This window comes from Miscanthus floridulus, chromosome 8 (genome assembly GCF_019320115.1).
Source record: "Miscanthus floridulus cultivar M001 chromosome 8, ASM1932011v1, whole genome shotgun sequence".
NCBI lineage: Eukaryota > Viridiplantae > Streptophyta > Magnoliopsida > Poales > Poaceae > Miscanthus > Miscanthus floridulus.
The window spans coordinates 187,270,181-187,284,858 of record NC_089587.1 but is presented as its reverse complement, the minus strand read 5'-3'; the positions used below and the strand labels follow the sequence as shown (position 1 = coordinate 187,284,858).

Genomic DNA, 14,678 nt, shown 5'->3' with positions numbered 1-14,678 from the left:
AAAGGGGATGCGCTTCCTCCATCAAAGGGATGGACTTTTGACCAAACAACACCAGACACACACACACACAGTCAAGCTGCTACAAAGCTCTTGGCCTCCTTTCAACCCTTCCATCAGAGACTTGGGACTAGTCCCTCTCTCGATCGTTTGTACCCCCTACGACAAACCGTTCATGGTGCTAATAACACGAGCAGCAACAAACTGGACGTAGGGACATTCAGCCCCAACCAGTATAAATCTTGTGTCCTTTAGCGCACCATCCGAGCCTAACGCGCATTACTATAAATTTACTTGCCGGTGCTTGTACGAAACACCGACAGAACTCATCCAGAGGATCTCTCAGGTAACTAAGGAGGTGAGGCAAGGGACTCACACTTCTAAAAGGGAGAAAGATGTGCTCACCCAAGCACTCAGAACCAAGGAGCACCCTGGTAGCACTAGAGGAACCGGTGTTGTTCCTTGGAAACTAGCATTCCCCTAAGAATCTAAGACTTACCTAAGCCGCTCAAGGGGTAGAGCGGATCAGGAGGCAGAGTATTTGAGGCGACTAAAAGAGATGGAAGAAAGAATGGATGCACGGATTGAGGCGACTGTTGAAGCACGAGTCCAACAAATTTTGCTATCCAAGAGGTCAGGAGTACCACAAAACCCTACTCCTACTGCCATTAGCCCACAGTTTAGGGGTCGCGGCAGCTACGGATCAACCCCGCTCGACGAAGAAGTTGCAAATGTACCTCATTCGGTGGACGGCATCACTGAACTCGTCAATGTCAAGTTGTACATCCATTAGGAATGGACAAAGGACAAGGTGGTGCTCGGCCAGGCCTGGCCTGTGGGAGATGGGACCATTAATGATCGCCCAATTCCACAGGGGTACGCTCGTGTCACCATTGATAGAATACTTGATAAGAAGTATAACAAGATACACATTGAGTACCCTATAGTGGAAGACAGGCCGAAACTTGGGCATAACAAGAGCTCTCAAGTGGCCTGGCGTAAGCGCTTCATTAAGCTTGAGCACCAATTGTCCTCTGATGATGAGGACGACTATGAGTCATCGCCCACCCACGATGATCACTCACCATCTCCCAATAGAGATCACTCCCCTCCTCATCCCTTGCCATCACCCCCAAGAAGACAGAGGTCTCCTTCTATTCCTCCTCATCCGACTCCATCTTCATCAGCCCCAAGAAAAGAGAAGACTCCTCCTCCTCCTCCTCCTCCATCTTCATCAGTCCCGAGAAAACAGAATTCTCATCGTCATCCTCCTCCTCCACCACCTAAGCCCAAAACAAGATCAAAAGCATCCTCACAGTCATAGAAAAGGTCCTTGGATTTGGTCGCTAATGCTCCCAAAGTGGACCAACAAAAAAGAAAAAGGTCATTCAGTGGTAGCGTTACAAACTTGATGAAAGAAAATTTTACAACACACATCTCGAAGGAAGATTGTATTAGTTTCTTCAATCTCTGTGCCTCACTGCCTCTATTTTTGTTGAAGTCCGAATTCGAAAGGCAAACACAGAATCAGTACGCTACAACAAGAGCTGAAGAAGCACACAATGAAGATTTAAGGAAGATACAGAAGTACGTCGAAGACAACCCCGAATTAACCATGGAAGAGGTCGTGAACATATATTATGGTGTACAAGGGACGGGAACACTGGCAATGAAGTATGAAAGGGGCAATCTTTTAGTTCCTGATTACGAGTATAAAAATTTGACAACATATATGCGCCAGTTGCATGAATATTACATGGCTCAAGCAACAGAGACGGAGGACTTTGGTTTTGAGGTTATTATCCATTCGCCACATGTTTTTCATTATCCTGAAGAAGAGAAGTTTGATGTCAAGTGGGAGTGTGTGTTCTAGCTATACCAGAAACGCTCTCTTGATACACAAATGTTGACGTTGTGGACTATATAAGTACCCTACATGCACGATATTACAATTAAATACACTCTTAGGACACAAATTATTAACTTTTGAGCATTTTTCCATGATTTTATGTAGATGTATAACAACATTTTGCATACTAAAGAGCAAATGGGATAATATAGGCTTCTTGGACCCCTTGCGAGTCAATGAGAAGACATGTTTAGGCCTCCATGGATGTGACGTGGAAGACTGAAAGTGAGATTGATTGTTGTTTCTGATGAATTCAAGATGAAGAACAAAACACACATACTTCTAGCCTACAACTGCGAGTATGTGTTCTCGGCTTTTAATTTTATGCTTCTTTTTTCGTTAAGATTATTAGATAATTAGGATTTTATGATTGCAACAACCATTTTGTCTTCGTTTGTGTCAATCTTGCTAAAAATCTGATCGAGGTGTGGGACTCGAAGAAAAAAACATTTCATCATCTGGATGCACTGGTGGCAATGCTGAATTAATAAGCGATCCTAATAACATATTATTTTGTAATCACACATACTGCTTTCTAATATTTCTCCTTTTAATGTTGCACAGTGTCCGAAGAAGACATATCGGTGGGACGCAGGTCCCATTCAAGGTTGTCGAAATGGAGGGGACGTACCTAAAACAGCCGGCGGAAAACAATGAATGCGGGTTTTATGTAATGTGGGCAATGCTTCGCTATATCAGCGGAAAATCGGAAGAAGCAGATAAGTTGGTGTGTATAATCTCTATTTCATTTATGTCTGTTAATATTTCAACAAAATGATTTACTGTTTCCTCTTTGGATATCATTTTTTTTGAATGACAGCGCAAGAAATATAACCACGAAAGGCTGTTAGCAATGGAGATTGTCGCACTGCAATCAAAGCTGGCAAAATTCATCTTAGCCGAGGTATTGGAAAAAGATGGAGTATTTTTCATCGCACAATCCATGAAGTTCAAGGACCAGTATGGCCCAGAGCGGCTCGCTAGATTATTGTAAGAAGTCCGAGAAGCATTGCACAATCCGTAAAGTCGGAGAATATTTCTTTTTTATTTTGAGGGATCGAGATCTTGATAAGAACATATAACCATAACATTTGTAATGTTTAATATTGATGGATCTGTCGTCTACGTAGCGTATATAAAGTGAAACCCGATTCCACAAAAAAATATAAATTAAAATAAATTATAAAACAATAAAATGCGAACGGGACATCACTACCGGTTAGCAGCAAACCGGCAGTGTTGTCATAACCATCATTGTCGGTTAGCAACAAACCGGCAGTGCTGCTATAACTATCACTGCCGGTTAGCAACAAACCGCCAGTGATGATCATGATGGCACTACTGGCTTGAGCACCAAACCGGTAGCGTTAGATTAGCTATCACTATCGGTTCTTGTCACAACCGGCAGTGATTCTTACGATAATACTGCCGGTTGAATCATAAACCGACAGTGATGTTCGCGGTTACACTGCTAGGGGTCTCATGAACTGGCAGTGTTGGTGGACCTGAATTCTGCTGGTTTTAGTAAAGAACCGGCAGTGAAGTTGAAGAACACTGTCGGTTTGTAGGAACCGACAGTGATAGCTAACCCTTATCACTGCCGATATGGTTGTGCTGGTTCAAAATCTAACAGTGATGGGGTGTTTTGAACCGGTAGTATTATCGTGATCTGGGGTAGTGGTAGTGCACACAGACTTCAGTTGGGTCAATATCCGGAGCTCGAGAAGGGGATTGGCGTACCTGGAGAAGACCGGCCCAAGGGACGGAGGCCTTAGTGAGGGACGTCGAGGATGGAGATGGGCGGCGGCGGCTCTCCAGGTCAAAGGAAGAACCCGGGGCGGCGATGCTGTAACGATGCGGTAGCTGGCCGAGAGACCTCAAGGACAGAGCCGAGGGACAGAGGTCACAGCGTCGGAGGTCGAGGTCGGAGATGGGGCGGTGGTGGGCTGGCCAGCCTTGGCCTCTCAAACCCTAGCCGCCGAGGAGATCGAGCGCCAACATCGAGGCGGTAGCTTCGCGGAGCATGTCCGTGGCGGAAAGGTGGAGGCGACGGCGGGAAGATTTGGCAGCCTGTCGGCGTCGGTGAAAAGAGTCACGCCCAGGACTTAGCCAAATGTCAGCCCTGGGCGTGCGGCAGCATATATAGTCGGTGCGATTTGTAGGGGCGGCTTAAAACACCGACCGCCCCTACAAATCGATTTGTAGGGGCAGTTCCTGAGTAAGCCGTCCCTATAAATATTTTTTAATTTATTTTAATTAATAATTTTGTAATTTATATATAAAGAACACAATGTAAATTTATATAATACTTTTTAATTAATCTATATATGTATAAATAAAAATATATATAAACAATTTCATGATATATATATACATATATAATTATATATTTTGTTCTTTAAAAAAGAATATTTTAAAAATTGAAAATTGAAAATTTAAACCAACTAAAATAATTTCATCTCCTCTAAATGACCTTAAATGAAATTTTTGTAAACATCAAAGTTGTAGAGCTCATCAAGATGTACAACTTATATTTTGGTCATCTTTTTATTTGATAAAATTTGAAAAGTTTAAATTTTGAATTTCAATAAATGGCAACTTCAAATAAGATTTTGAAACCTTAAATTATTTCAAATAAGAAAGTCATGAATATAAAAGTTGTTGAACACATCACTATCTATAAGTTTTATTTTAGTTATCTTTTCATTTGACTAAATTTGGACAGTTTAAATTTTGAATTTCAATAAATGTCAACTTCAAATAAGATTTTAAAACCTTAAATGATTTCAACTACAAAAGTTGTAACATAAAAGTTGTTGAACTCATCACTATCTACGACTTTTATTTTGGTCACTTCTTCATTTGACAAAGTATTAGTAAACATTGTTCACAAATTCACATATCACTCATAGTTTCATTAATTATATGAGAGACATGTTGATTTGTGAACAATGTTTACTGTCACTTTGTCAGATGAAGAAATAACCAAAATAAAAGTTGTAGATCTTGATTAGTTATACATCTTTGGTATTCATCACTTTTTTAGCTGAAATCATTTGGTGTTTTAAAATCTTGTTAGAACTTGTTATTTTTTTAAATTTAAAAAATTGAATTGCTCAAACTTTGTCAATCGAAAAGTCTTACAAACATACATAAATATATAGTCTGACACATATACATAAATACATAGTCTCACACACATACATAAATATATAGTCTCACACACATACGTGGGGCATTTATAGGGGCGGCCGGTGATTGAGCCGCCCCTACAAATCACAACACCGAAAACGGCTGGTGAGTGAGTCGCCCCTATAAATCGACCTATTTGTAAAGGCGGCTCGTATCACCAGCCGCCCCTACTGTTTTATTTATAGGGACGGCTGATCTCGTATCACTGGCTACTGAGTTGATATCATAATAATTAACATGCGAAAAGATCATCGATATAACTACAGACGAACACAGTAGTACGACCAAAAGAACCAAAAGTAACTGTGATCAGAAAAAGAAATATGATAAGTTATTCTCAATGCACGAGTGCACGATGATGATTGAGTCCTCCGAAGAGATTGACTGGACCTTCTGAAACTACCCAAAACTAACAGCACGTCAGGATAACTTACAACACTAACTTTACTTACCCTGACCTGCCATTACCAGCTTCCAGAAAGGCAGCACGCCTTACGCGTGCATGCACGGGTTAATTCTGCAGAATCGAACCAGAACCTGAGCACGTCGAAACATGACAACGATAACCAAATAACTCTAACCTAGACTTGGATCTTCTAGCTAGCTAATCCCCTATCACTAGCCACTACCTTCTGCCCTCTTCTTCGTCGACCGTACCGTCACCGGTCACCCCATGCCGTTGAAAGGAGAGCTCCAGTTGTTAGAGTACCCGTTCGCCTTCGCGATGCTCACCGTGGATCCCGAGCCCTGCGAGAACTGGTACCCGCTCCTCGCCGCAGCGTACGGGTCCCCGCCGGCTGCTGCTGTCGCCGCCACCATGGCGTCGTACCCGATGAGCTTCCCCTCCTGGTGATCGTCCCCGTAGCTGCACGTGCTCCCCTGGTTGTTGGCCATGCTGCTGTGCCCCTGCTGGTCGGCCGCCACGACAGTGCTCGACGGCATGAGGAAGGAGCTGCCGCCACCGAGGCCCTGGTACCCGCCGCTGGTGGCGCCGCCGCTGTTGTAGACTGCCGAGCTCGACGACGCCTGGAAGAAGTTGTGGGCCGCGCTGCCGAGGTGCAGCTGCTGGAGGTCCTGCAGGCTGTGCGCGGCGGCGGCGACGGCTGCGTCCTGCTCGGGCTTGCACCACCCGCGGGACGGCGGCTGGCCGTACGGGTAGACGGAGAGCGGCGACGGCTGCTGGAACGCGATGGTCGGCCAGCCGTGGTGGCCGTACGTGGCGTAGCCGCCCATCCCGGCCTCGGCCAGCTGGGAGATCACGCCGCCGTCCATGTCGGCGCGCCAGATGGTGGCGCCGGCCTCCACGTGGTCCATGGCGTCCTTGAGGCGCCTGGCCGCGCCGCCGACAGGCAGCGTGCTGCTCTCGAGGATGCTCTTGACGTCGTAGCGGCTCATGTCGAAGTTGGTGACGGCGTTGAGACCGCGGAACTTGATCGCGGCGATGTCGTAGGCCTCCGCCGCCTCCTCCTCGGTGCCTACGTACGAGGGAAGGAATGTGCACGACGATTAGCTGTAGTAGGGTGCATGATTGGGGTTGTTTCCCAATGCAGGTTAGGTCGATCGTAGATTCGTAGGCGTAGCTATATTTTGCATATTGCGTGCATGCATGCTGCATGCAGGGTGCAAACTGTGTGATTCAAAGCACTAGGGTTTTCTGCTCGACCCTTTGACCCCATGCCCCGGTTTTCTCGGACAACTTTGAGACAAAAACTTGGAAAGGTACATTTGGGACATAGTTAATGCTGTGATCACTATTTTATGCTCCCATAGGGCAACATATAGAATATCTAATCTTCAGTTCTACGAGACGAAGATTTCAAGAAATTTGACTAAAAAAGTACAGAGCGAGATGACGTACTTAGATCTTGGGGACATATATAACACTATGAGTAGTCATTAACTAGCTTAAGGATCTCCATTAACCGAGCAATTTGGCTTTGATGAGTCGCATTACTCACTTAATAGGTGCTAGCGCTTCACTGAGTTCTCAAAACAAACAAATAAACAAGAAAAGAAGGCAGCTATAGCTTACTGAATGTGCCCAAGTAGAGATCCTTGTTTCCTGCAACTCTCCCTATCCTTGCTTGCCATCTCCCATGCTGATGATGTCTGCTCGATAAACAACATTGATTTCAATAATAAAAAAATAAAATAAAAACAAGTTTCACAAATCTCTTGTAATTATGCTTTTCCCACAGCAGGCATCTAATGATAATGTGAAATAAAAACATGGAGAATTTTGATTGTATGCACGCAAATCATATATTGCCTACTACTTGTGAAGTTTAATTACCTAGTTACTCCACGATATTTTGATGCCCCACGAGAAAATCCACTGCTATTTCTGAATGTATAGGATCATATTACTGTTAGCCAAATCATCTATGGAAATGAAACATTGAGAATGATACAAGCATCAAAATACTACCTTCTTAGGTATGCAATGTACTCCTGCCTAGTCATATGTTTCATTTCCTCTAGCTCCTTTTCGTAGTTGCTTATCTGCAACAATAAAATTTTGGCAAAAAATGCAATCAAGAACAAATATAATATTTAAAAAACAAATCAAAATGCTTTTGTTATAAGCATTCAGAGAAAAATCATAATATAGAACTTTGCGTACAGGGAAATTTGTTGTTGTAGTAGTGCCCCAATACTTGAGAGCTGCCAAATCATAAGCCCTTGCTGCCTTGTCTTCCTTGTCATAGCCACCTACAATGACAAGGCAAAATGATCGTCAAAATGGGAAGATCTATACAATGAAAATGCAAGGGCAGGAGCTAAGGTGAATGCATACATACCAAGGTAAACTGCACATTGTTGGTGTCATTCCGGTAGGCAGTGTGTGAAGCCACAGTGTTGACGGAAACAAAAGACAAAATGCTTTATCAGTAGCTCAAGCTGTACATATATACTATATATATGTCTTCTCTATGAGGATATAAGTGATTATTATGGATAAATATTTCATTACCTTGCCTACCCTTGCGACTCTGCCCTTCTCTTCTACAGCTATTATCCCACAGATGAGCCTCATACCTCCCTGTCCATCTATGTCTGCACAAACCAAAAGCAAGAGCATGTATAATTAATAAGCAAACAAGAAAACTCAAAATTCTGCATATATAGTGCGTTCAAAAAACATTTGTTATTACCACCCTCAACAAAGTCTATATATATGCTGAATATCTAAAAACTAAGCATAAATACGCTTGCATATATATATCTTTCGATGTTCATTGGCAAATAGAATAAAAGTAACGATAACAGTGCAGTCAAGGAGTACCATTTCAAATGTTAACCATTCCACAACTAGTCATATGAATTGTACATGCATATATACTCCGTTCTCAATCATCTAAGTGATCAGTAGCATATATATGTTGCCGTCATCACAGCACATATGAAAAATAGATCAGTATATTGCATCCACTTCTTAGTAAACGAATGGTATGCTACAGAATTAGTCACCTTATCTTTTAAGTATCAAATGAACTACTAAAGAAAATTAAAAGCAAAATAGCATGGACACTATCTCCAAAGGTTGCACATTAGCATAGATCTCTGATGATAGTTTATCGCCGTGTTCGGCTGGGGCTGGCTGGGCTGGCCATCCCCCTCACATGGACACTGTTCCAACGAACCAGCCAGCAGTATTTCTTTCTCACATAAACGAACCAGCAACGATACGAACCAGCCAACCGAACAGGTTGTATGTTCTCGATGGATTGATCGCTCAACAAGGCCATGTAATTTTGCTAGAGTAGTACTAGAACAAGGCCATGAAGAACAATAACAAAATGTATCGAAGACACAAACTATCAAGTTCTAACCTTGTTACACCTCTATATATAGAGGTCCTTTGCCCGAACGTGTCGATGGACTTCCTCGGGACGGCTTCTACCGCGCTGCCAGGCGAATCCATGGCGCCGCTCGCTCGCTTGTTCTCCGACGACGTGCTCTCCGAGGCCGCTCCGCTGGCTCCGCCGCCGGCCACGACCATGGGCAGGTGCGAACCCGTGCTCATCGAGAGCGCCAGGCTCTGGGAGCTCCCAGCAACCGCCACCGTGCCGTTCCTCCCCATCGAATCCGAGCAGCCAAAGCTGCTGGCGCTGGCGTCGGTGCTCATCTCCTCAGGCTGCGGCTGATGCGGAGCTGCTGGCGGCTGCGGCCGGGGCACCTGGTTGTTCCGGAACCAGGTCTTGATCATGGAGAGCTCCATGGTGTTGCTCCCGCTGTTGCTGTTAGTGCTGCTGGCCATCGGGACTCCAGAGAACAGGTAACCGCCGGACTGATCTTGCTCGGAGACGAACGAGTTGCCACCGAGGAAATCTTCGAGCTTGGGCTCGCTGTCTTCCACGGCCCTCTTGCCGCTGCCCCCGCCCCCGCCGCTGGACCCCACAAGCATCGAGAGCTCCGAGCCACCGCCGTTGTAGTCCAAACCCCTCATGTTCCAATCTGCGAGCAGGAACACCCACATCAAATATCAAGAAAAAAAACCGTGAAAAAGAAATCATGGAATAGTGTGCACCATACGATACAAAAACTAGCAAGAGAGATCATCGACGATCGATCAGGCGAAAACAGACTGTTATTAGTTGCGGCCTCCGCCGCTTCTCACCTTGGGTTTCTTGAGGAACCCTGTTGAAGGCCTCCATGATGCCATAAGAAGCTTGATCGTCCCGCAGGTCCGGCACGCCGAGATGCCCGTCGGAGCCCTGCTGCGTGGGTAGGCCATAGAAGTCGCTGGCGCCGGAGATGTCGATACCAGCGGTGGCAGGCGAGCTATCCTGATGATTAGGCTGCGGGTTATCCTGGCCCGATAGCGAGAAGCCCAGCCAGTTGTTCGCGGAAGCCATCTAAGAAGGGTGTGGTACTGTGGTGGTGTGATAGAACAGTGAGGGTTTGTTTTGCTTGTGATCAGAGCGGGGATAGCATTGGTGACGACGAGAGGAGATGTAAGGAGAAGCTGATAGGTGGAAGGAGGTATATCTTTCCACCAGGGATAGCACAACACATGTTGGGTCAATGTGAAGAGGGCAGGAAGAAGGGGCCAGAAAAAATATCCTGGCCACCTGAGAGGAGGTGAAAGTGTTGTACAAGGTCTGTATTTATAAGAGAAGTTAAGAACAGAGTAGTCCCGGTTTAATGCTTCTTAGTGAAGGATAAACAGTTCAAGGAAAAAGGGCGTAAGATCTTGTCAAATGTTTTTTTAACAAAAAAATGTTAGTACACTCAAGAGTGGAGAAAAATGTAATTAATGAAAGTTTTCGAGCACATGGAGGGGGTTATTTTGATTTGAGTACAATTTGCTTTTCAGCTGACCACAAGCAAGCTCCAAAATGTAATATATATATATATATATATATATATATATATATATTACAGCTACGCGATTGGTTTAATTATTCTCAAGCATATATAAGTCCTATTTTTAATTAGTAAAGTGGACCATAAAGTTTTTTTTCGTTTCATTTTCATGGAGGAAAGTGCGTGGACCCACGTTGTGATCAGTCAGCACATCATCCTCTCTATACAGATTTAAGGTTCACCAAAAATTACAAACCCCAAAAAATTCAGGCAACTAATAGGTTGCTGTACGTGCTACAAACTGAAAGGTTAACCTGCCCCGTGGCTCTTGAACTGCATGCATTGCCAACTTCTAGATGTTCATACCAAGGGAGCTTTCACATCTAGCACTGTAAGTTAAACCATTACTCTTTGGTATTATTAATTAACGGTCCATACATATCCTTTATCCATTTCGCCGCTACATACAGTCTGAAAAGAAAGCTGACTCAATCGGAACATACAGAGAGAACAGGATCAGATCGATCAGGGGACGAAGCCGATCAGCCTGCAGTTTAAAAACGCGCCCAGCATTTCCTTGGATCTCAATCAATCGGAAGCAGCAGCAGCAGCATGCGATAGGTGTGTGCACGCGCCAACCGTGTGCGCGGTGCGCCGACGCGTGCATGCATGCGCGCGCGACCGGCAGGTACTGTGCGGACGGTTCGTCCCGTCCAACGACGGCGAATCCAGCGAAAGATTCCCGTAAAAAAAATAAGAAAAAAAGAAGGGCTCGCGCTCGCCGCGGCGCGGTCAAACCAGCCCCCCGCACGCACACCTGTGGAAGCCGGAAGCTAGTAGCCGATCGATCTCTGACATGTCGCGAGCCGCGGCATGCGCGGCCGTCCGCCGGCCCGCGCGTGCGCCTCCGAGTTCCAACCCGCCCGCCGCTAATAGGGCACAAGGCTACGCGGGCAGCGGCGGCAGCCTAGGCTTGCCCGCTCTATAATATTCGGCAGGGGCAGGGGCTGGTGCTTTCGAGGTGAATCGCTGGATTGGACTACTGGTATGTATGACCTTGCTTGGACGACTGACCGAATTGAACCCCGCATTTCGGAGATCAGTTTCTGGTTTTTGCAGCGGGCGTGCCTGAAGCCAACCAATGCCAGTGTAGCTGAGCTGAATGTTCTCGTATGTACGTATGCGTGTTCTCGAACACTTCGTCACTTTTGTGAGTGATGAGTTCGTTCACTGTACTGTTAGCTGCTAGTACTAGCGTTGATGTTCTTGAGAAGTAGAGGTCGTCTTCGAGCAGAGCAGTTCCAGAGTTGTCCTGCGAGAAATAAACAGCTTTGTTTCAGAGCGCAGTGATAGACAAAGACTCACAGCCTGTTCAGCTGGCAGGGCTGGATCGTGGATTATTCACTGTTGACTGGTTTTGTTGGCTTGGTGTGAGAAAAAAATACTGTTCCAACTTATAATCCACGATCATATACAATCGTTTACGGCCTGCCGAATAGGCTGTCAAAGATTTGGTGGTTTAGTATTAGCTTTTCGACGAATTGCGCCAGTGCAGACACGTCAAATCACCTAGCTACTCCTACTTGCTATATTGAGCATGTTCACTGATTGGTTTCTGGGCTGATAAGTTCGGCTGGTGCTGGTTTATTGTGAGAGAAATATTATACCATAGCACGCTGATAAGCACTGGCTGAAATCAACAAGCAAATAGGCTGATTCTGAAAATGCAAGACTGAAAGAAACTGCAAGTGTCAGTATGTATAGCTAGTGTGAAGGCTCACTCTCTGCGTGCCTTCTCTGGTCACAGATATATATTCTAATGCGTTCTACAGTTATCTTTTCTTGATCATTCCTTGGTACCATAATCAAATGATCCAGACCCACGGTCTTCTCCGCATCAGTCGGGAGCGAGCCCTCTCTCTCTCTCTCTCTCTCCCCTACACACACACACACCTCTCTCTCTCCGTATCGAGAAGCGCCCGTCCAGCCCCAAAGCGCGAGAAAGGTTGAGCTTAAAGAAAGGTCACGGTGACTCCGAATAGAGTAGGGGCGCTGGGGTTGCAAGCTGTGCCCTCTACGAGGACACACACCCTTGTCTTCCGGGCACACTAGGGGTGGAGGAGGATCGTACCGTAACAGTGCTGCTGCACGCACCGGAGGAGTGCCCTAAACGTCTCGGCGCGGAGCCGGCCATGCATGTGCAGTTTTCTCAGGATCAGACAGGGATAGTGAAATTTTTGCATTTTGGTCACTTTTGAAAACATTTTTTACAAAAAGACCTATGTCAAAACGTTTGCTGAAAATAGACCATTTTTTAGGTGTCTTAGAACATGACGCCAAGGTATGACGGTCGGCGTCGACTGACACGACGCCGAGGTCTTGCCACGTCACGGACGACCCCGGTCGACGGCGACACGGTGGCGCATGGGGTCTGACACGTCGGCGTTGTGTCAGCCAACGCCACAGGCCCAACCTCGGCGCGGTGGGACTACACGCCGAGATATTGGCACCATCCGGCGTGCGGCCCAGGCGGCCCAACATCGCTTCGTGGCCCAATAGCTCGGCGCGGGGTCACTTAACGCCGAGCCACCAGACTCGGCGCGGCCCGACTCAACGCCGAGGTCTGGACTCTTGAAGCCGCGCCGCGGCCCCCTTCTTCTTCCTCCCTCCATTCTGAAAGCACCGGCTCTTACCTCTTCTCCCCCCCCCCCATGGCTCCCACGAAACCCTAGCCCCCAAATGCGACCCTAGGTGCCCGGATCTTGTCTCCCGAAGCTTCCTCGAGGTAATGGTCCCTCCTCTCCTCCAATCTATCCGCGTAGATGTGCTTGCATTGTCTCTAATCATGTGGAATCATGGGTGTATGGTGTTTTGGTATATGTGTATTTGCATTTGCAAAATGTATGGCTTAGGTTGATTGAATACATTGTTGTTTAACTGTTTTATGTGTTGAACATGTTAGGTTAGTTTGATTTCTAGTTATTTTAGTCATTAGGGTTCTTTGTTTATTATAGGTGTCATTAGGGTTAGTTATTTGTTGGTCATTAGGGTTAGTATGTATTTTAGTTATTTGTTGGTCATTAGATTTTAATTTTTTATGACTAGAAATGATTATGTTGTTGGAGTTGAAAAAGATAAAATGATATATTTTAGTTTCTACTTATTGGATTGAAACTCGCATGATATATTGATATGTGACACTACTTGTTGTGTGATGGCTGTAGATGGATAAATTAGTGAGGTTGCATCATGGAGGCCGTATTGTTAGGACAAGAGATGATAGTTTGGAATTTCTAGACATGTATGAGAAGTTGTTGATTTTTTCTGAAACACCATCATTGACCCAGTTAGTGGAGCGAGTGAAGGTTAAGTTAGGCTGGAATGAAGGAGACGTGCATGTTCAGTTTGAAGGTGTCATAGATGTTGGGTCGTCGAAGGGTCCTCGGATCAAGTGGTTGCTTAAAATTACAAGCGAGTCTGAATGGAATGATTACAAGACAGTTGTATTGGCCTCAGAAGTGCGATCTTTGGATTTAGTAGTAAGTAAGGAGTCCGGCTTAGGAAATGATAACTTCGAAGCATGCCCATCTTCCCCCGCTCACATAGGTTATGGTCCTTTGTCTGAAGAAGAAATACTTGTCACACAACTAGGCTACGGTGGAGATAAGGAGGAGAATGCAGTTGCCGATGGTGAGGGCAATCATGATAGTGATGAAGAGGATGATGATTATGTAATTGGTGATGCAGAAGAAGGTTTGGACGATGCTAGCGCAGACTTTTCTATTGAGGATGAGCTTAGCGACGAAGATGATCTTAGTAGTGAAGAAGACTTTGGTGATGCTAGGGCTACGAACCATTTTGACATGGAGATAGCTGGAGATGATGAATCCTTCGTAGAGGAGATAGCCGAAGACTCTGATGATGATCGCCCTGTTGGTCGTCTCAATTTTAGGGAAATAAAGATATTGTCTAGGGTCTTGCCTTGGAGAGATCTACTAGTTGGTGATTTCAAGGACCTTAGCCATGGTCACAGGGCAGTAGCTGATGGTGGGCCAAGTGATACAACAGTGCCTGATGTTAGCGGTTGCCTCATCATACGGAAGGGCATATTGTTTGCTACCATGGATGAGTTGAAAACATGGTTGCAAGAGTACTCCATTGTACACAACCGACCTTTTAGGGTCATCAATTCATTCAAGGAGAAGAGGTACACTGTTGCTTGTGAAGAACAACAGTGTGGTTGGAGAGTATGTGCTAGGAAGACGAAGGC

At 45.5% G+C, this 14,678-nt stretch overlaps 1 protein-coding gene across 1 annotated transcript; it reads right to left on the bottom strand.

Moving 5' to 3' along the window:
- Positions 1 to 5,689: 5,689 nt before the first annotated feature.
- LOC136474307 (AP2-like ethylene-responsive transcription factor PLT1) lies at positions 5,690 to 10,079 on the bottom strand. Its single transcript, XM_066471897.1, has 9 exons — positions 9,720 to 10,079; positions 8,932 to 9,556; positions 8,073 to 8,155; positions 7,900 to 7,908; positions 7,722 to 7,810; positions 7,527 to 7,600; positions 7,392 to 7,442; positions 7,131 to 7,207; positions 5,690 to 6,573 (listed from the first exon to the last, which is right to left on the bottom strand). Exons 1-9 carry the CDS (start codon positions 9,955 to 9,957, stop codon positions 5,765 to 5,767), a joined length of 2,055 nt encoding a protein of 684 aa, XP_066327994.1. The 5' UTR covers positions 9,958 to 10,079; the 3' UTR covers positions 5,690 to 5,764.
- Positions 10,080 to 14,678: the final 4,599 nt, after the last annotated feature.

What these genes read in the sequence shown, in the direction of transcription:
- LOC136474307 (XM_066471897.1), bottom strand. Translation starts at nt 9,957, where the DNA reads ATGGCTTCCGCGAACAACTGGCTGGGCTTCTCGCTATCGGGCCAGGAT. An exon ending in GGTTCCTCAAGAAACCCAAG is followed by an intron (nt 9,557 to 9,719) that starts GTGAGAAGCGGC and finishes TCCTGCTCGCAG; the next exon opens with ATTGGAACATGAGGGGTTTG. An exon ending in TACATTGCATACCTAAGAAG is followed by an intron (nt 7,443 to 7,526) that starts GTAGTATTTTGA and finishes CTATACATTCAG; the next exon opens with AAATAGCAGTGGATTTTCTC.